The 23,205-nt window shown below is 43.7% G+C and overlaps 1 protein-coding gene across 1 annotated transcript in view; it reads left to right on the top strand.

Moving 5' to 3' along the window:
* The window catches only part of hyou1 (hypoxia up-regulated 1), a 104,040-nt gene that overhangs the window by 11,613 nt on the left and 69,222 nt on the right, over positions 1-23,205 (top strand). The window contains exons 3-9 of the mRNA XM_061701930.1: positions 4,201-4,276; positions 4,397-4,490; positions 4,607-4,685; positions 4,815-4,969; positions 16,782-16,858; positions 16,947-17,128; positions 17,401-17,516. Coding sequence (XP_061557914.1) covers positions 4,207-4,276; positions 4,397-4,490; positions 4,607-4,685; positions 4,815-4,969; positions 16,782-16,858; positions 16,947-17,128; positions 17,401-17,516 — 773 coding nt within the window. The 5' untranslated portion in view covers positions 4,201-4,206. The remainder of the gene's footprint in view (positions 1-4,200; positions 4,277-4,396; positions 4,491-4,606; positions 4,686-4,814; positions 4,970-16,781; positions 16,859-16,946; positions 17,129-17,400; positions 17,517-23,205) is intronic.

Raw genomic sequence — 23,205 nt, 5'->3', positions numbered from 1 at the left:
GATTGCCTGCTTAATTTCTCATTCATTTCACTCCTAAAAACGTCATGTACAAAGGTTAGCTAGCATGTCTATCGATCGATTGATGTATCTTTTATTTTTTGTGTATCCTGTTCAGCTGTTAGGTCATGCATAAAAGATTCTGTATTCCTTTTATGCCGGAACAGTTTTACAGTGTCACAGTGGACTATTTAAGCTGCCACTATGGTTTCTTAGTATTTTAGTGGATATTTATTGAGAATCAGTCGAACAGAACACAGTTTCTTTCTTCTCAATGACTGACAGAAGTGTCTTGCCATTCCTGTGCCTGCCCCACTCACTCAATCGAGAGGGGCCCAGGAGTCCACTCAAACAGCCCGGTGGACGGGACATGTCCCATGCCGAGTGACGAAGGGCGGTCCCCCGGCCCCACCGAGGCGTCCCGAAAACCGTCCGCAGGGACCCAATGCCACCCATGAGTCCGTGTAATGCGTGGAAATCCTGGGGGGTAGACAGGGGACCTGGACCGGGAAATGGCACTGACGTAGTAAAACCCGTTCCGACACCCGCACCCCCCGACCCCACATTAGCCCCCCAAGAATTCCTGAATGTGTGTTTGCCCGGATGTGACTAGTGGAAAAAGAAAAAGTATTTACCGTGAATGGTGCAAGAGTGTGCTGAGTGAGTGATTAGAGGCATGGCTCCTGCAGGTCGGGCCCATCAGGCAGGACAACCACAGACAGAGAGGGCCGCTCCCCCCAGCACCGACACTGGGAATCCCCCACATTCCAGCCAGCACCCACAACCCACCCCCGAGTGTGGGAGGTGGACCACACCCCCGAGTGTGGGAGGTGGACCGACACCCCTACCCGCCCCACCTCGGAACGGGCAGGGCCAAAAACCCCACAGCCCGCAGGGTACCACCCGCCTCCCTACGAGAAGAGAAGGAGGCGACCGCAGAGGTACACAAGGAACAGAGAGGAGAAAGCAGCCCCGAGGAGCGACAAGGTGGCCCCACCGCCCACCCACCAGTAGCCAGTGCGGGGTACCAAGGCGGACACCAGCTGGCACCGCTCCACCACCTGCTGAACATGGGCGAGTGGACTGATGTACAACTTCAGCTGTTCAACAGTCCGGTGTCTCCGTTGTCGTATTTTCGCTTCATAATGCGCCACACATTTTCAATGGGAGGCAGATCTGGACTGCAGGCAGGCCAGTCTAGTACCTGCACTCTTTTACTATGAAGCCATGCTGTTGTAACACGTGCAGAATGTTGTTTGGCATTGTCTTGCTGAATTAAGCAGGGGCGTCCATGAAAAAGACGTTCCTTGGATGGCAGCATATGTTTCTCCATAACCTCTATGTACCTTTCAGCATTAATGGTGCCTCTACAGATGGCATTGGCACTAACACAGCCCCATACCATCACAGATGCTGGCTTTTGAACTTTGCGTCCATAACAGTCCGGATGATTCTCTTCCTCTTTGGCCCACATGACGTCCACAATTTCCAAAAACAATTTGAAATCTGGACTCGTCGGACCACAGAACACTTCCACTTTGCATCAGTCCATCTTAGATGAGCTCGGGCCCAGAGAAGCCGGCGGCAGTTTCTGGGTGTTGTTGATAAATGGCTTTTGCTTTGCAAAATAGAGTTTCAAGTTGCACTTACAGATGTAGCGCTGGACTGTGTTTTCTGAAGTGTTCCTGAGCCCATGTGGCGATATCCTTTACACATTGATGTCTGTTTTTGATGCAGTGCCGCCTGAGGGATTGAAGGTCACGGGCATTCAATGTTGGTTTTCGGCCTTGCCGCTTACATGTAGTGATTTCTGCAGATTCTCTGAACCTTTTGATATTATGGACCGTAGATGATGAAATTCCTTGCAATTGTAGGTTGAGGAACATTGTCCTTAAACTGTTTGACTATTTTCTCACACCCCATCTTTGCTTTTGAATGACTGAGCAATTCAGGGAAGCTCCTTTTATACCCAATCATGGCACTCTCCTGTTCCCCTGTGGGATGTTCCAAACAGGTGTTTGATGAGCATTCCTCAACTTTCGCAGACTTTTTTGCCACCTGTCGCAGCTTTTTTGGAACGTGTTGCAGCCATAAAATTCAAAGTTAATGATTATTTGCTAAAAACAAAGTTGATCAGTCTGAACATTAAATATCTTGTCTTTGTAGTGTATTCAATTAAATATAGGTTGAACATGATTTGCAAATCATTGTATTCTGATTTATTTAACACAATGTCCCAACTTCATTTTAATTGGGGTTGTAATAATAAAACACTCATAAGTCAAACGTTTACTTGTACACCTATAATATAGTCTTGTTATTGTCAGATGGCACTCTACCCAGGCAAAGTAATCAAAAATCTAGATTAGATTGTTGAAGGGTAACCAGCTATCTATGTGTATATGTACCGTCATTTCTCATGTATCATACGCACCCCAAAGTTGACCTACAAATTCTGGAAAACCCTTCTACCTATGTATACTGCATTTTTACAATGCAAGATTTTGCTTTTCCCCATATCATCAACACATGAAGTATTATTTGTATTTTTGTCAGTTTTTTCAAAGAATTATTCTGAATTTAAGCACTTTCTTTGAACACAGTAATACTTTCATTTAATTTACTTGCTCTTGTTTTGAAATTCACAGCTCTACTTTTTAGAAAATGAGAAATGACACAGTTGTGCTCATATGTTTGACTACCCAGGCAGAATTTGTAAGATGGGTACAATTCTCGAAAGAAAACATGAAGGGCCAGGCGAAACATTTTTTTTATTTTAATGGGATTCAAATTAAGCTGTCAATCATTTCAGAAAAGCATTATCATTAAACAAAACATAACCATAAAGAAATTGATGGTTCTTGTTCAGTTATCAGTCGTATTTTAAAAAACCAAAAATAATAATACACAAATTCCTACCTACCTACATTGTTTTAATGCGTCTCAAGAGTCCTTAACTGAAAAGCATTGAGGTTCGTATTATTGGGAAGCTTTTATTTTGAAGGTGGGTTTCGCCGCGAAGTTGGCGACTTGTTACATTAATGCCTAGTATGGACAAAATTAGGGGCGGCTGGCTTGATTGATTGCTACTTTACGAGCTATATACCTACTGGGGGCTTGCCTTTAGCGTCCTCCTTCAGCCGCACCCTTCCCCCTTTACGTCCGCATGCTGTCCTCAGCCACGTCCGCTATTCATCTGTATAAGCAGCGTGTCGGCAGGAAATGCTCCCAGTCAGTCAAGCGGAGCGCTCATCAAACAAAATTTATAGATTTTGGAACTCTGTGCATACACAAGACGCCCCGTCTATTTTGGAGAATATTTACGACTTCTAAGTGAAACTACGGTATACACAATCTCTGGAAAAGTGGAATCCTGCAGTTCAAAATATGCAAGAGTTTCTGTGTAAGCCAATGTAAAGTGTGTTCTATGGAGCACTTTCTCCCAACTGCATCTCTGGAGCTCGGCCACAGTGATCTTTGGGTTTGTTCTTTACCTCTCTCACCAAGGCTCTTCTCCTCTGGTTGCTCAGTTTGGCCGGACGGCCAGATCTAGGAAAGGTTCTGGTCGTCCCAAACTTCTTCCATTTAAGGATTATGGAGGCCGCTGTGCTCTTCGCAACCTTAAGTTCAGAATAAATTATTTTATAACCTTGGCCAGATCTGTGCCTTCCCAAAATTCTGAACTCTTCAGGCAGTTCCTTTGACCTCATGATTCTCATTTGCTCTGACATGCACTGTGAGTTGTAAGGTCTTTTTGAGACAGGTGTGGCTTTCCTAATCAAATCCAATCAGTATAATCAAACACAGCTGGACTCCAATGAAGGTGTAGAACCATCTCAAGGATGATCAGAAGAAATGGACTGCACCCAAGTTAAATGAGTGTCACAGCAAAGGGTCTGAAATACTTATGCCTGTGTGATTTTGTTCAGTTTTTCTTTTTTAATAAATCTGCAAAAATTTCAACAATTGTTTTTTTTCTGTCAATATGGGGTGCTGTGTGTACATTGAGGGGAAAAATGAACTTAAATGATTTTAACAAATGGCTGCAATATAACAGTGACATATTTAAGGGGGTCTGAATACTTTCCGTACCCGCTGTATATTGATCCCAGTGAAACTCCACATTACATGTATTGGATCTGATGATCAGGTTCGGGTCAGTAAAAAACTTGAATATGATGTTTCCATATATCGTCATTTCAGATCATCATGGTTGAGACAAAGCTTCCATTGGCTGCTGTCTTCTGCCTGGTTCTAGCAATGTTCCCTTCTCACACAGGTATGAGCACATACACATTTTTCTTGTTCTGTATTTACAGCAGTACAGCAGAACGTGTGGGGAAATATAAATGCAGTAAATGCAATTAGTAATGGAATAATTTGTGGTATATTTTTGCAGGTGCTGTGGCTGTCATGTCGATAGATGTCGGGAGTGAATGGATGAAGATGGCAATCGTTAAACCTGGTGTGCCAATGGAAATTGTTCTCAACAAGTGGGTAGCAATAAGCTTCAACACAGGACAAAGCATGCATCTCTGGTATCACGACTGTAATTCAGTCGTTGGATGTTATGTCATTGCATTAATGATCACTTCTGGTTTAATTTTAGAGAGTCGAGGAGGAAAACCCCTGCGGTTGTATGTCTCAAGGAAAATGAGAGGCTTTTCGGTGACAATGCTTTGGGAGTGGTATGACGTACTCAATTGTAACTTTTTTTTTTTGTGTGTGGATTTCAATCTATAATCAACTTGATACGGTTAATTACGTTGTTTCACCTTATGCATGCTATCTTATGTCATTAATGGTTGCATTTTCAGTCTGTGAAGAACCCTAAAACTGTCTACCGACACCTGGGAAATCTCATGGGAAAGAAACACAACAACCTACAAGTAGCGCTTTACCGGAAACAGTTTCCTGAGCACCAACTGCAAGTTAACCCAGTTCGAGACACAGTTTACTTCAAAGATTCAGAGTAAGATTTTGTGTCTGTCTGTCTGTCTCCATGACAAGTGGCTGCCATGTTGGTGGAATTTTGTGAAAAAAACAACAACGAATTAGCACTTCAAACACCTATAAAATCCTCCATAAATAAATGACAAAACAATACACTAAAGTACATGAGTTATTCGACTGCCCACACTGTTCTTCTCAGGAATAGCTTTCTATTTGCAATATTTAAGGCATGTTTGTTAAGGCAAGTTATGCAGTTAAAACATTACAGTAATTTTTAGGGGGTCGACTTGGAGAACACCTTGGAATTTCTGCCTGTATGAGCTTATTTGTGGATACTTATAGCTTAAACTTGTCAGTTAATTGAAGAAGCGCTTGAGGAGCAGATGAAAGGGAAAGAGAGTTTCGCAGACTATCGTTTTGGAAAATTGGGTATTTCTGGGTGAGTACTCACATTCTGGTGCAGTTGAGAGTATTTATTTAACACCAGGCAACTGTTAATATAAAAATGTTGTGCATCATTAACAATTTTGTGCTGTAGTTGAAGGGAGAAATGAGTGGGAACAAAAGCAGACATAAGTTATGACACATAAGTAGTCACCTGTACATTCACTCACTCACTGAAATAAAAGTTCCCTTAAGTTATCGGAGTGATTAATGTACTTGCTATACCTTAAAAATATGTTTGACTCGTACAAACAAATCACTAATCCCTCTTAAAGCCAGAAAATAATACATGCGGTCGAGTTCACCTCCTCCTCACTGTCCCTAACAAAGTGGCCGCTTCACCCACGAAAGTAAGTCACCACAAAAGAAGGAAATCAACGAGAATATTTTGCTGATGTAGTTTTGCTTTTCTAACGTACATCATCACGTAGAAACGAGTGAAAATACGAGGCGACGCGACTTGTGACATACATTCCATTTCTACACCCTAGGGCCAAGTTAAAATAAAAGAAAACATGGCTTACCTTAAGTTATATGTCGATGTTGATTTCCTCATCCACGAACAAAGAGAAAACCTTATACAAATTAGACCAGTGGTCACCAACATGGGGCGTGCGGGCAGTAGTAGCTGCCAAGGAACACATGAGTACCCCGTGTGCCTGTTCTAAAAATAGCTCACCAGTGATGGGACATTGTGGTGGAGTGAGAGAGTGAACTTTTTATTTTTATTTTTTTAAATTGGTATCAAAGCGGCGGGATGGTGGCCGACTGGTTAGAGCGTCAGCCTCACAGTTCTGAGGACCTGGGTTCAATCCCCGGCCCCGCCTGTGTGGAGTTTGCATGTTCTCCCCGTGCCTGCGTGGGTTTTCTCCGGGCACTCCGGTTTCCTCCCACATCCCAAAAACATGCATTAATTGGAGACTCTAAATTGCCCGTAGGCATGACTGTGAGTGTGAATGGTTGTTTGTTTCTATGTGGCCTGCGATTGGCTGGCAACCAGTTCAGGGTGTACCCCGCCTCCTGCCCGATGACAGCTGGGTTTGGCTCTAGCACGCCCGCGACCCTAGTGAGGAGAAGCGGCTCAGAAAATGGATGGATGGATGGATGGATGGTATCAAAGCAACATTTGTAATATTTGCTTTGCAGTTTAAAAAATCCACTGCACGAGTGAGCTGTGTCTGTATTATGACGATGGTTGATTATTTTTTTCTTAATTATGGGTGACTTCTCGTCATCGTTGACAAATGAAATGAATGGGACTTATGTCCACTCAACACCTAATGGGTTATATCGGGACAGTACACCTAACCTCCCTATGGTCACGAGCTGTGGGTCATGACCGAAAGAACAAGATCCAGTGTACAAGCGGCCGAAATGAGTTTCCTCCGCAGGGTGTCCGGGCTCTCCCTTAGAGGTAGGGTGCTCCTTCACATCGAGAGGAGCCAGATGAGGTGGCTGGGGCATCTGATTCGGATGCCTCCCGGACGCCTCTCTGGTGAGGTGTTCCGGGCATGTCCCACAGGGAGGAGACCACGGGGACGACCCAGGACACGCTGGAGAGACTACATCCTTCGGCTGGCCTGGGAACGCCTCGGGATCCCCCCGAAAGAGCTGGATGAAGTGGCTGGGGAGAGGGAAGTCTGGGCGTCCCTGCTAAAGCTACTGCCCCTGCGACCCGACCTCGGATAAGCGGTAGAAAATGGATGGATGGATGGGACTGTACAATTGATTACTTTTTAAAAAATTAAACAGAGTATAAACGTGACAGAAGACATTCTAATGGAAAACGATGTTTTAAAAGAAAAGTTCAACAGTCATTATTATGGACAGTTTAAATGTTTAAAGGGGAGTAGTAGAAGTAAGAAACTTATTTATCCCTTCATAGATCTTTTTACACCTGAGACTGAGTTCCAGGAATCAATGAGTCCCAGCAACTTATCATCATGGAGTACAGATAAAGTAATCCTCTACTATATGACGGTTGTTGCTTCGCGGTCACGCTATATTGCACATCTTTATTTCTACAATTTGTACAATATTTTTGTGTTATGGCTCGATCAGACTACAGGATTTTAGGTCCGATTACTGTCGCAGCTGATCTCCCAGATCGTGCCAGACATATTTTGTCGGGAACGACAAATTTAAGAGTGTGACAATCCACGACTAACGATTTGGCCCTATGATAGCCCTACAACGCCAAAATGAAAAGTCTAGTATTTTTTTGTTGGATATCTTCCGTGTAGTGTGACATATCAACGACAACTCTGCAACAGTACACCTTTACGTCGACCAATAGGATTGCGTATTGTGACCGGCGCTTCGCCTCTCATGCTTGTCGTGGTCAACATGCGCGCCGTTGTCAGAATTTATTCACGTGCACAAACCAATGTTTACCAAAGCTTTAGCGCATGAGTTGACAGGATGCCTGCATGTTTACGTACAAGCAACCGTGCACGAGCTTACTAGGCTACGTAACGTTTTGTTGCCTGCTTGTGAACCGTATCGTATTAAAAGTACGTGAACATACCTCAAGCAATCCTTGAACGTCCTCTCCTAAGCACCAGTGATGAACACCACATTTCCTCATTTTGCCCCCCCCCACACACACACACACACAAACAATAAATTGTCGCGGCGCATGTGTTGTGTAGTGTTGCCACTGTCTGCCCGAGTTGTGGCAAGATTTGATGGCAGTAGTCTGACATCGTTTAATCATGAAAGACGCAATTAGTCTTGTAGTCTGATCCAGGCATTATCTCTTGCTCACTCTCGATATATCATGTTTTAGCCTGCCACGATGGCAAATTACTTTTAGGACAGTGTTTTCCCAAAATTATCACAATAAACGATACTATCGTTGAAGTTATTGTTATGCCACTGATGTAATATAGAGCATAATAATTCAAGTACATCCTTTTTAAGAACATCCATCCATCCATTTTCTACACCGCTTATCCTCAATGGGGTCGTGGGCATGCTGGAGCCTATCCCAGCTAACCTGCGGGCAGGAGGGGGGGTAAACCCTGAACTGGTTGCCAGCCAATTGCAGGGCACATATAAACAAACAACAATTCGCACTCACATTCACACCTACGGGAAATTTAGAGTCTTCAATTAACCTACCGTGCCTGTTTTTGGGATGTGGGAGGAAACCAGACTACTTGGAGAAAACCCACCCAGGCACGGGGAGAGAACATGCAAACTCCACACAGGCGAGGCCGAATTTGAACCCGGGTCCTCAGAACTGTGAGGCGGATGTGCTAACCAGTCGTCCACCGTGCTGCCACTTATTAAGAACATCAACTTTCAATTCCAAAGAACCTTGAGCATTGGCATTGTAATGTAGAACAATTGATGATAAAATATCTTGGATAAATAACAAATCTAAATAAGACTCGGGGTCTATCTGCAAAAATTGCACTTAAACAAACATTTGGCACATATGTATAGAGTTACTAACCCAAAGAGGTCCAAAAAAAATCTTAACCCCATGGGTCCAGGCTTGGCCACCAGGCGCTCTCCTTCGAGCCCCACCTCCGGGCCTGGCTCCAGAGGGGGGCCCCGGTGACCCATGTCCGGGCAAGGGCCCTAACAAATCCGGTACAAATATAGAGAAAATATACCAACCAACCAATTGAGTATTGGAAACCTGAGTCCATTTTTTGTCTTCGTCATAAGGGGTCTTTGAGCCGTGCTTTGTCTGGTCCCTCACCTAGGACCTGTTTGTCATGGGTGACCCTACCAGGGGCGTGAAGCCCCAGACAACTTAGCTCCTAGGATCATTGGGACACACAAACCCCTCCACCACGATAAGGTGACTGCTCAAGGAGGGGTGAATAATCATAAACAATACTTTTATATGGTGGCGGTACACTTATGCAATCATTTTTAAATGTATGTCAAGCATTACGGTTGTGGTCATGGTCAAAATGAAGTGGTTTTTCCAGGGGAAGAGGGTTGGGTGGCCCCTCTGAGTCGAACAAATGATAAAGTAAGAGAGGTGGGGTAACACCCTGAACTGGTCGCCAGCCAATCGCAGGGCACATACAAACAAACAACCATTTGCACTCACACTCCCAACTACGGGCAATTTAGTTTTCAATTAACCTACCATGCATGTTTCAGGATGTGGGAGGAAATTGGAAAATTGGAAATTGGAGTAACCGGAGTAAACCCACACAGGCGACTGGAGAACATGCAAACTCCACACAGGCGAGGCCGGATTTGAACCCGGGTCCTCAGAACTGTGAGGCGGATTTGCTAACCAATTGGTTACTCTGCCGCCTCACAGTCACATATTTTGTTAATATCATATCTTGATTCAGTTGAGTCTTTATTTCATACGAAATTGGAATGTCATGGTCATGGTCTAAAATGGCGGGACCAAATCATGTGCTGGTCCTACCAACTGAAAAAGTTGGTTGCACCAATGCTACAAGTACAAGAGTTCGTGTAAAGCCCTGCGATAGGAATGATGATGGACATTGATAAAACATTATTTCCATATTATTACAGTGTTTTAATGAAAGCATTCTGATACAAATAATTTTCCGAGTAATCAATTTGTAATTATATACTGTGTTACGAAAGAACACATTCACTCCGGTCCCTAAACGCACCTTGCACACTTGTGCAGCTGCCGCATGCGAGCCTAGTTTAATTCTGTAGAGCGACAGGAAATACAACAGGTGTCCAGTCTTTTGTTTTTTGCGTGTCCAAACACGTCCCTCTGCTGGTCACTTTTAATATTAGCTGATTCATTGTATATTACTGTTAACAAATGTCGCAGCAGACCCTGCAATGTGACTATTGCGCAGTAGGAGTCCAACAAGCAGGTCCTAGCCAATCAGAGGCAGAGTAGGACAGGTCTTGGCTAGTATTAGCACAATGACAAATTTGGACACACAATCTGCGTATCTTTAGAAAATGGAAGCAAAATTTATTAAACTGTGAAAAAAACACCATTAATTGAAGTGTAAAATCAAATGATGGCAGAGAGGCTGTCTCTCTCAGCCCCTGAAAGCATTGATTGACAGAAGAGGCGGGATTTTCAGAGCTCTCAGCGACGCATCTGCAAGCTAAAAGGATGCCTAAATTCTTGACCATTTTTAGGCCTGATTTCACATACCGTATTTTCACGACCATAAGGTGCACTTAAAAGTCTTAAATTTTCTCCAAAATGGACGGGGCGCCTTATAATGCGGCGCGCCTTATGTGTACACAGAGTTCCAAAATATGTTAATGTTGTGTGACTTTAATGAGCGCTCCACTCGACTGACTGGGAGCATTTTCTGCCGACACGCTGCTTATATAGAGGAAGGCGGACGTGACTGAAGACAGCATGCGGACGTTAAAGGGGGAAGGGTGCGCGTGAAGGTACGCCCCCAGTAGGTGCGCGTGACTGAGGATGCTAAAGACACTACCCAGTATGTATATAGTTCCGGTATGTGCATCGGTTTGGCTAAGCACCCCCAAAAATGGCACCTATGAAGAGACACTCTTACGAAGCACAGTTTAAACTGCAAGCTATTAGTTACGTGGAGGAACATGGGAATTGAGCAGCCGCGAGAGAATTCAAGATCAACGAATCCATGGTTCGCAATTGTAGGAAGCAGGAAAACGAGCTTCGCCAAGTCAAGAAGACTAAGCTAAGTTTCTCCGGAAACAAGGCGAGGTGGCCTGAGTTGGAAGACCGACTCGAGCAATGGATTAATGAGCAAAGAACAGCCGGGAGAAGCGTCTCTACAGTCACCATTCGATTGAGTGCAATAACTCTGAGCTTGCAATCATTCCGGGAGGCTTGACGAAGGAACTCCAACCGCTGGACATCGGTGTAAACAGGGCGTTCAAAGTGAAGTTGCGAGCGGCGTGGGAGCTATTGACGACAGATGGCGAACACAGCTTAGACAAGGAGGCAGCGCCGGGCGAGTTACGCCACAATTTGTGAATAGATTGTGGATGCTTGGGCTAACGTGTCTCCTTGCACTGTTGTTCGAGCTTTCGTAAAAGCTGGCATCATTTTTGAGGAGCCGCACGGCAACGAGACTGACTCCGACAATGACTAGAGGGAACCTGGCATGTTTGATGGAGAACTTGCCCAGCTGTTCATTTCGGATACAGAAGATGAAGAATTTGATGGATTTGTGGATGAGGATTGCTCAAAAATTAACGTGAGTACATTGTTAAATACTTCAATAAAGCATGCTACCGTATGTTTTAAGCTAGCGTATGTTTTACCATACCTGCGCCCAATAATACGGTAAAATACAGAAATAGACCCCGTAACTGAGACTGGGCCTTTTATTACGGTGCCCCTTATTGTTGTGAAAATCGGTACTTGGCAATTCATTCATTCATTGTGAGGCTTCTTAAGACTCTTCTCTGTGATATATCAAAATTACAAGAAATGTTGTCCTCTTGTTTGGTTGCACTTTAAAAGTCTGGCATCTCTGTACATTACAGCCCTTAAAAGTTGGCATTCCTACACACAAACTCCCCAAAACAAGTATTCCTATAGGAAAATGCATACAAAATACAAAGCTCTGCACTGTTTGGGGTCATGGAATTAAGGTATTCATACATAATGCTTGACAATAAGACTGACATTCCCTCAAAATGATGAGCAAGCGGTCAAATAGCGAGTGAAGCACATTTTCATGTCTCCCACTATAAGGAGCAAAGGAGAGGGATAAAAGTTCTGCAAATTCCTATACATCTAAACTAAATGTGAGGGTCGTGGGGAAAAAGTTAAGGATAAGGAAAGATTTTAACTGCTCTGTACACTCAAATCTCTTCATTGCCCCTTCTCTCTCCACCAGACATGGCAAAATACTTCAACAATGGGACATCTTTTTATTGCCGCTGTGAGGCAACCCATGACCCTTGAAACAAAGATTTCAGTACAGCTAGATGTAAAGCATAAATAGGACAGTCATAAATGTCTGTGAATGGGCCATATAGAAGAACATCATCATAAGGCTAAAATACAAGGTTTGGAATTAACACATTTAAAATAAGTCAAATTACACAACTCTTTAATCAGCCCACTGAAAAATCTGGCTTGAGTGAGGAGGCACGCCAGACACCCAACATGTATTTGTGCAGTTGGTACGGAAAGTATTCAGACCCCTTACATTTTTCACTTTGTTGCAGCAATTTGCTAAACTACCCCCCCCCCCCCCTCATTAATGTACTCATACCACCCTATATTGACAGGAAAAAAAAACCAGAATTGTTGGAATTTTTGCAGATCTATTAAAAAAGAAAAACTGAAATATCACAGCCATATGTATTCAGACCCTTTGCTCAGTATTTAGTAGAAGCACCCTTTTGAGCTAATACAGCCATGAGTCTTTTTGGGAATTAGTTTTTTACAACTGGATTTGGGGATCCTCTGCCATTCCTCCTTGCATAGCCTCTCCAGTTCTGTCAGGTTGAATGTGAATGTTGGAGAGCCATTTTCAGGTCTCTCCAGAGATACTCAATTGGGTTTAAGTTAGGGCTCTGGCTGGGCCATTCAAGAAGAGTCACTGAGTTGTTCTGAAGCCACTTCTTTATTTTAGCTGTGCTGCTTAGGGTCATTGTCTTGTTGGAAGCACTCTGGAGAAGGTTTTCGTCCAGGATATCCCTTTACTTGGCCCCATTCGTCTTTCCTTCGATTGCAACCAGTCGTCCTGTCTCTGCAGCTGGAAAAACACCCCCACAGCATGATGCTGCCACCACCATGCTTCACTGTTGGGACTGTATTGGAAAGATGATGAGCAGTGCCTGGTTTTCTCCACACATACCACTTCGAATTAAGGCCAGAAAGTTCTATATTGGTCTCCCCAGACCAAAGGATCTTATTTCTCACCATCTTAGGAGTCCTTCTGGTTTTTCTTTGGCAAACTCCATGCAGGCCTTCATGTCTTGCACTGAGGAGAGGTTTCCGTCAGGCCGCTCTGCCATAAACCCCCGACTGAGAGTGATGGTTGACTTTCTAGAAGTTTCTCCTGACTGCATCTCTAGAGCTCAGCCGCAGTGATCTTTGGATTCTTCTTTTACCTCTCTCACCAAGGCTCTTGTCCCCTGATTGCTCAGTTTGGCCGGACGGCCAGCTCTAGGAAAGGTTCTGGTCGTCCCAAAACTCTTCCATTTAAGGATTATGGAGGCCACTGTGCTCTTAGGAACCTTTATGCAGCAGAACTATTCTTTTGTAACCATTGGCCATATCTGTGCCTTGCCACAATTCTGTCTCTGAGCTCGTGGCCTTTGACCATGATTCTCGTTTGAGCTGTAAGGTCTTATAGACAAGTGTGTGGCTTACCTAATCAAGTCCAATCAGTATAATCAAACAGCTGGACCCCAATGAAGGTGTAGAACCATCTCAAGGATGATCATCAGAAGAAATGGACAGCACCAGAGTTAAATGAGTGTCACAGCAAAGGGTCTGAATACTTGTGATGCCCTGTGATATTTCAGTTTTTCTTTTTGAATAAATCTGCAAAAATGTCAACAATTCAGTTTTTTTTCTGTGAATATGTGGTGCTGTGTGTACATTGAAGGAAATCTCTCTGGGAGATTCAACGTGCAGGCTCATCTCATTTGTCATTCGCTCCCCCGATTGTTTGGATGACGCTGTTTAATCAGTTTTGCCTTATCACCTGTTCCTCCGATTTTTTTTGGGGGGGGGGGACAACTGCATCTTTTTGTCTTTCAGCCTTGTCACCAAGGCCAGTGTTTTCTTTTCGGGCCACTGAACGATGTACACAGTAAAAAAAAATGTTGGTAGCCATTAACTTAACCCCTTGTCTATTTAGACAGAAATCATCTGTCTTGTAAAGATGTCTGCGCTCCCCACTATTATTATTAAAAATATCCAGGAGTCGCTGCTTCTAAACTTTATTTTTTATTTATTTATTAATTTTGTTTTTTTAAGAAGGGGAAAAAAGTTCATCAGCAAGAAAAAATGTAAACGGAAGCAAAGCAAACAGAGCGAGCAAAAAAAAACGTCTGCACTGTATGAGAGCGAGAGGGAAGGGAAAATATTGTATAACACTTTATATGAACTGAATTTGGCTTAATTTATATAAGATTTTTTTAATAAAGGTTTTTTTTTAATGTTTTAGATTAAGTGGGATTGTTGCGCAATATGAATTTGCAAATTTTTTTTATTTGACGGTCATTATCTGATTTATCAAAATTGAAGTCAGTCTATTCAGCACAGTAGTTGGGAACTTTTTTATATGCTTATTTAAACAAACAAACAAAAAAAACGCTTTATTAAAAAACAATTTACAAGTAATTAAAACAAGATCTCTGCCTCATTCGAGGTCCGTTGGGAGCCGCCATATCTGCGCCGTTCATAAACGAGATGAAGCATGCACAGAGAGAGCTTTTCCTGGCTCAATTTTGAATGATTGAGAAGCGTATATTGGTTTGGATAAAAGCGGAATTCATTTGCAAAGGGAGTCGGAGAGTAATCGCCTGCGTTTCCCTCAGAGGTAATTCAAGTGAACGTTATAATGTTACAATCAAAAGCGGTCTTGTCTCTTATAGGGCATCACGTCTCTTTATATATTAGTTTTTAGGGGAAGTGACGAAAAAACTTAATTAATCTCTGATCTCTAGAAGGCTCGCAACATTCAATCGGACGATAGTCTTCCATTTCAGCGGTCAAATGTTGCACACATACACACACACAGTACACAACAGGAGGTTTAATTTAGAGAGAAATTTTGTTTGAATACTTATGGCTGTGTGATCAGTTTTTCTTTTTTAATAAATCTGCAAATCTTTCAACAATTCAGTTTTTTTCTGTCAATATGGGATTCTGTGTGTACATTGGGGGGAAAAAAAAATTACTTAAATGATTTTAGCAAATGGCTACAATATAACAAAGAGAGGGAAAATTTAAGGGGGTCTGAAAAGTTTCCGTACCCACTGTATATAGGGAATATCTGTTACAACGGTATACATGGTGAAAATTCACTTAGGATCGATTTGGCAAAAGGAATAATCCACCCCTGTGAAACCGTCCTGTGTCCTGTTTATTACGATTGTGTTTATTTGGAGAATTTCAATTTGGTTTGAGCTTCTAAACCGATTATAATCGGAATAGAAGGTTCGATAAAAAACAGTCTCGTCTTGCAGCTCTTTATTCTTTATTTCGGTCCCAGGGGTATCCACATCGCAGAGCAAAGAAAAAAAATAATAGAGAAAGAAGAGAGCAAATTATAGGAATAACAACAATGCTGATTTAAAAGCAAAAAAATAAGGGCGGGCCTTATTTTTCATTATCGTATATTTTTTTGGGAAAATATCATTAATTCATTCGTTTTCCATATTGCTTATCCTCACTAAGGTCGCAGCCATGCTGGAGCTTATCCCTGCTATCTTTGGGCCAGAGACGGGGTACATGCTGAACTGGTCGGCAGCCAATCGCAGGGCACAAATAAACAACCATCCATTCGCGCTCACATTCACACCTACAGGCATTTAGAGTCCTCAATTAACCTACCATGTTTTTGGGATGTGGGAGGAAACCGAAGTACCCAGAGAAAACCCACGCAGGCATGGGGAGAACATGCAAACTCCACACAGGCGAGGCTGGATTTGAACCCCGGTCCTTAGAACTGGCAGGCAGATGTGCTCACCAGTCGTCCACCGTGCTGCTAAAAATATAACATCTTAAAAACATTATCGTGATAGGCTTAACTGTCGAGTTCTTTGCAGTTTGTGACCGTGCACGACTGACCAATGGTCAAGCAGAACAACAGAGACTTATTCGTCCTTGACAGTTCACTATATTGACGGGGATGGTGCTTAAAGCATGATGTTATTGCGTTTTATGCATTCACTGTATTGGCTTCCATTAAGTTGAAATTTGTGATTGCACTTCGTAATATAGTTATTCCGATAGCCCTTGGTAAAGTACCATTTTTTTTGGGGGGGGGGTAAATTTTTTCATCCATTATTCTGATTCATTTTGCACTGAAAACTGTTATATATTCTTTTTTTGGAAAAAGTGTAATAAACATTTTACCTAACATAAGCAGTAATTGTGAATAATCGTGACGACATTATTGATCAAAATAATTGTAATTATCGTGCAGTCTTCACCTTTTCAGTCGTGAGTTTGGAAAGTGCTTGTTTGTCGTGGTTAGAGGGAGACGGTGAAGTTTAATTATTCTTAGCATGGGTCCCATTGGAATATTTAACAGCCCAAATCCCCTAGGTATTTTTGTCCTGAAAATTTTGGTTGAATGCCAGATTTTGAGCTTTCAGCTATGCAAGTTGAGATTCCACTGTATAGCAAAACACTCACTTTGTTTAGAGAACACTTTAAAAACCAATACAAATGTAATCAATTTATAATGGACAGAAAAACATCATTGTCCATTTATCAGGAAACTGCAGTACACACCAGAAGAGCTTTTTGGGATGATGCTCAATTATTCTCGTGAACTGGCTCAGGAGTTTGCAGGTCAGTGGTTTGGTTTTGGAACACAATTCACATTTTTCATTTATGTTCATTTGTCAATTTTTCCTCTTGCTTTCCACAACTTGTACAGAACAGCCGATCAAAGATGCAGTTATCACTGTTCCAGCCTTTTTTAATCAGGCAGAACGAAGGTCATTCCTGCATGCTGCACATATGGCAGGTCTGAAGGTCCTTCAGCTCATCAATGACAACACAGCCGTGGCCTTGAATTATGGAGTCTTTAGAAGGAAAGATATTGACAGCACTGGCAAGGTAAAATACAGCATTACTCCAAAAATAGCTTTATTCTGTTCTCAATACTTAATTCAATCACATGACTATTTACCAAAATTGCGAATGTCAATGGGCTGATCTTAAATGTCTATTAAACTCATTACATGGTGAATTAATTCAGCTGGCTTGATCACTCTGTGACGCCAACCATTGTTGTCATTGGCATTTCAACGATCATCCTTTTGTGGTAATATTTTGAGGGAATGGAGCGCTAACCAATTTCTATAACATCTGATATTGTTCCCTTTCAGAATGTGATGTTTTACGATATGGGTTCAGGCAGTACAACCGCTACCATTGTCACATATCAGACTGTGAAAACAAAGGAGTCTGGGACCCAGCCCCAGTTGCAGATTCGAGGTGTTGGGTGAGTCTGCAAAAAAATACATTATTGCTGGTCGTAATATGATGACAGGTCTCTGGACTATGATGCAGTACAGTCGTAAGGCACACAAAAGTACAACCACTACAATATAATAAACGTTAATACGTTCCTGACAGCGTCACTCAAAACAGAGCATGATTTTTTTATATAGACAGCATTTTCTGATACAGTATGGATTTTTCAAACCGTTAGCGAGCTATGAATGTTGGCTCACTTAAGCCCCCACCCCCTCGCACTTCTGCTCAAGGAAATGTCCTCAGCTCACTAAACTTGGAAAGAAAAAGATTCAGGAAGAGACCAGTGCATCACACTCACCTGGCTGCTCAGAGTGGACCTCGATCGGCCGCGAGCGTGTCAATGGCCGCTGGAATTGGCCAGGAGGGAGAGACCGGTGTGTCCTGCTTGCTTGGCTGCCTCAGAGTGCGCCTCTTACCCTGGTTGTACTTTGTTTTAATCTTACTGTAACTATATGTAAAGTGCATCTACGGGGGTTTTCGTGTAAAGTGAGATCATGTCCTGTGATATAATTCGTCTTTTTTGACAGTTTTGGAGCTTTTGTGCCACTTGTTGTGAGCGTTCAGTTTCTCCGAAGAGGGGGCTGATGATTTCGACCAGAGCTTTCGATAGGGTGTAAGTAGTGATGCATGGAAATGAAAATTCTTGGCCAAAACCAAAAATGAGGAGACGAAGGCCGAACAGCGAAACACAGATTATTAGTAAAATTGCATTTATGGCTGTGTACAATCCATCCATCCATTTTCTACCGCTTATCCAAGGTCGGGTCATGGGGGCGGAAGCTTTAGCAGGGACGCCCAGACTTCCCTCTCCCCAGCCACTTCATCCAGCTCTTACGGGGGGATCCCGAGGCGTTTCCAGGCCAGCCGAAGGACGTAGTCTCTCGAGCGTGTCCTGGTCGTCCCCGGGGTCTCCTCCCGGTGGGACGTGCCCGGAACACCTCACCGGGGAGGTGTCCGGGAGGCATCCAAATCAGATGCCCCAGCCACCTTATCTGGCTCCTCTCGATGTGAAGGAGCAGCGGCTCTACTCTGAGATCCTCCCGGATGACCGAGCTTCTCACCCTATCTCTAAGGATGAGCTCTGATACCCTGCGGAGGAAACTCATTTCGGCCGCTTGTATCCTGGATCTTGTTCTTTCGGTCACGACCCACAGCTCATGACCATAGGTGAGGGTAGGAACGTAGATCGACCGGTAAATAGAGAGCTTCGCCTTTCGGTTTAGCTCCTTCTTTACCACAACGGATCGATACAAAGTCCGCATCACTGCGGACGCTGCACCGATCCCCCTGCAATCTCCCGTTCCATTCTTCCATCCCACATGCCAAAAAGGCCCGAAAGGACTCCTTCATCCCTGTGTCCACCAACGGGTTCGGGGATTGCCACCATGACAGGCACCAACCACCTTATGGCCACAGCTCCGGTCGGCCGCCTCAGCAATGGAGGCGCGGAACATGGTCCACTCGGACTCGATGTCCCCCGCCTCTCCCGGAACATGAGCAAAGTTCTGTTGGAGGTGGGAGTTGAAACTCCTTCTGACAGGGGATTCTGCCAGACATTCCCAGCGGACCCTCACAATACGTTTGGGCCTGCCACGTTGGACTGGCATCTCACCACCAGGTGGTGATCAGTTGACAGCTCCGCACCTCTCTTTACCCGAGTGTCCAAGACATGCGGCCGCAAGTCCGATGACACGACCACAAAGTCGATCATTGAACTGCGACCTAGGGTGTCCTGGTGCCAAGTGCACGTGTGGAGACCCTTTTGGTTGAAAATGGTGTTCGTTATGGACAATCCGTGATGAGCACAGAAGTCCAATAACAGAACATGTCTTTTTACGGTAGTCTTACTTGTCATCGATGTCATCTGTTGAGCTATGAAATGAAGCTTCAGTGCAATATTTACTATGTACAGTAAGATTTACAATCTCATCAAAACAAAAGCTATTAATAAAGCAAGGACACTAAAAAGACTCTGAGGCAGTCCTTTGACCTAATGTACATGTTCATGGTAAGTAAATGCAAGATTGTATGTAAAGAAATGGTTTTCATAATTTTGTCATAGACGACCTGCTTCAAATGAAGACAGAGGATTATATCCCTTCACAGTAACGCTATATATCGGGATAGAACCTTCAGTGTCAAAAGTATAATGGAAGTGGTCCTGAATGGGTTATTTAAATTTCAATATTTCCTGTTAAAAGGGGCAGAAAGTATAAGATTTAGTCTTCTGTCTGCTTCTTTTTATTCAAATTTTGCATTTTCATGTAAACATGTCTTTAACACACATGTAAGGATTTGCGGAACGTCATCGTGACGGAATTGTGCGCGTGCGTATAGAATTGATTTGGGGAGGGGATCGTAAAGAGCTAACGGTTTCCATATATTGGCTGAGACACACGGTTTTCATTGCTTTTTATCGTAGTATGCAAGTTTGTGCCAGCTGATGCCAAGCAAAATATGCAGCAAAGCTTCTGTACATAAGTGGCAACCAAGATTTGCCTTTAAGAGGAAGTTATGGACAAATGGGTCCCAAATCCGTCCACCTGACCTGACTTGTGGCGACACAAAAGATTAATAAAAGTCTACAAGTCTCCATGCATACCAGTGTCAATCGTTCAGTTGTTGATTGGTAAATGGGGGGCGGGGGAAGATGTCTCTATACGTGACGTGTATTTGCTTATTTGATTAAAGTATAAGGTTCATATCCCATTCGTAATTTGTATTTAATAGTAGGCCAACCATAAAAGATAACCTATAACCAAAAGTAACACGGGCATAAAGTATTTGAGTGAGATGCAAGTTATTATCTAATGGGAGATTCTTTTGTGCCAAATATCATTTGATACTATTGTATTATATTGCAAATCAAGTTAATATAAAGTTAAATGTCTTGTCATTAACTTCAGGTTTCTTTGGGATGCCGTAAAAGCTCTTAGAATTATTGTAATGAAATGTGTATGTACAGCCTATAACATTTTATCAGTTAAACAAATATAACTGGTCAAAGTCTGCATCACTGCAGACGGTGCACCGATCCGCCTGTCGATCTCCCGTTCCATTCTTCCCTCACTCGTGAACAAGACTCAAAGATACTTAAACTCCTCCAATTGGGGCAGGATCTCATCCCCGACCTGTAGCGGGCACGCCACCCTTTTCCGACTGAGGACCATGGTCTCAGATGTGGAGGTGCTGATTCTCATCCCAGCTGCGAACTGCTCCAGTGAGAGTTGGAGATCATGGCTTGATGAAGCCAACAGAACCACATCATCTGCAAAAAGCAGAGATGCAATACTGAGGCCACCAAACCGGACCCCCTCTACGTCTTGGCTACGCCTTGAAATTCTGTCCTTAAAAGTTATGAACAGAATCGGTGACAAAGGGCAGCCTTGGCGAGTCCAACCCTCACCGGAAACGAGTCCGACTTACTGCCGGATATGCGGACAAAACTCTTGACTCCGGTCGTACAGGGACCGAACAACCCGTATCAGGGGGTTCGGTACCCCATACTCCTGAAGCACCCCCCCACCCCCTCCCCCCCACAGGACCTCCCGAGGGACATGGTCGAACGCCTTCTCAAAGTCCACAAAACACAGACTGGTTGGGCGAACTGCCATGCACCCTCGAGGACCCTGCCGAGGGTGTAGAGCTGGTCCACTGTTCCACTGCCAGGACGAAAACCACACTGCTCCTCCTGAATCTGAGATTCGACTTCCCGACGGACCATTCTCTCCAGCACCGGGGATTGGCGCCACAACAGGCACAACCACCTTACGGCCACAGCTCCGTTCGGCCACCTCAGCAATGGAGGCGCGGAAAATGGTCCACTCGGACTCAATGTCCCCCCCCTGCCCCGGAACATGAGCAAAGTTCTGGCGGAGGTGGGAGTTGAATCCCAGCAGACCCTCACAATATGTCTGGGCCTGCCACGTCAGACCGGCATCTTTCCCATCATCGGAGCCAACTCATCACCCGGTGGTGATCAGTTGACAGCCCCGCTTTTCTCTTCACCAGAGTGTCCAAGACATGCAGCCGCAAGTCCGATGACACGACGACAAAGTCGATCATCGAACTGCGACCTAAGGTATCCTTGTGCCAAGAGGATGTGTGGAGACCCTTATGCTCCCGCGGGGCGGGAGCGCTCTCCAGCACCCCCTCCAAGGGCTCCAAAAAGGGTGGGTACTCTGAACTGCTGTTTGGTCCATGGGCACAAACAACAGTCAGGACCCGTCCCCCCACCCGAAGGCGGAGGCAGGCTACTCTCTCGTCCACCGCGGTGAACTCCAACGTACAGGCGCCGAGCTGGGGGGAATAAGTATACCCACACCTGCTCAACGCCTCTCACTGTGGGCAACTCCAGAGTGGAAGAGAGTCCAAGCCCTCTCGGGTGGACTGGTACCAGTATCAGAATAATTAATTGAAAAAAAAACTAACTCTACAGAATACTTCGTTTTGATCATATGGGTAGAAGCAAAATCATGCATGATACATAACGGTTTTCCAGAATTTTGAGGTCAACTTTGGGGGTGCGTATTATACATGGGTGCACATTATACACGAGAAATTACGGTAAACCATTTGACGTGACGAAACTGTCCCAAATCACTACATTAACAATGCTATATTTAATTTTTAGCTGAAACATTAATTAATTAATATTAAGGCAATTGGGTTAGTTCCACACACATTGCCTTTTAGTTGATAACTGTAATATTGATACTGGTTATAAAGATCCTCAAATGTTAATTTTAGTCTATCCTGCGGGCTGCTAATAAAATTTATGTTCATAATTTGGAAACCCTTTAATTTAAACCACGCAAATGTTTTTGACCCAGCCACATAAAAGAATCTGAATCGAGAATCGTTGGAACCGGAAAAGAAATAAGGAACCGGAATCGCTCAAATGCAAACGATGCCCAACCCTAACAAGTCACATGTAGCATGCCAGTTTTAATTGTTGAGCTTGGGAAGATACTATACGGAGTTGACACACACATTCTAGGTCAGTCCGGAGCGCTGCAAAAAAAATGTAAAGTTGGCGATCACATGATCGTGTTGTCTGAAATCACGATTTCAATCTGAAAAACAATAAATTGTTGAGCCTTCCCTCGTTTATTTCAAGGGAACGCTCAATTTCTTTTAATTTGTCAGTGCGCTCTCACTGCATTGGTGCCGACTGCAGCAGGAGGCTACAAACACATGGCGGCTGTTAAGTGTCACTGTTAATGTGCTGTGTGCATCACCTTAACTTGGCACTATTGACACCACGATTGGTTCAGTGCAGAGCAACTTACATTATTGACGATTTGCATTGTCTGTCATGGATGAATGCAATCTTATCTACGTTTATTGACCATTATCATATATTTCTCAAGGAAAAGGTATTTTGGGATCTGAATATTAATCATTTTATTATGTCCCAGCCCTAATTTAACATATTTTAACTAGGGGTGTCCGGATCCAGTCTTTGTGATGAGAAATTGGTCCGATGTCAGCAAAAAAGTATCAAATCATACTGATCCCCTCCAGCACTTCTGTCCAGCAGCGCCTGGACGGGATGTAGAGCCCACGTGATCACAGCAACATGTTGCTAAGGTGCTAACATAGTAGCAAGGAGTAAGAGTGAATGTTGCTTGCTTAGTAGTTTATTGACATTC

This window comes from Phycodurus eques, chromosome 17 (assembly GCF_024500275.1).
Source record: "Phycodurus eques isolate BA_2022a chromosome 17, UOR_Pequ_1.1, whole genome shotgun sequence".
In the NCBI taxonomy this organism is placed as follows: Eukaryota; Metazoa; Chordata; class Actinopteri; order Syngnathiformes; family Syngnathidae; genus Phycodurus; species Phycodurus eques.
Note: the sequence above shows the minus strand (reverse complement) of the source record. Positions and strands in the feature narration are given on the sequence as shown.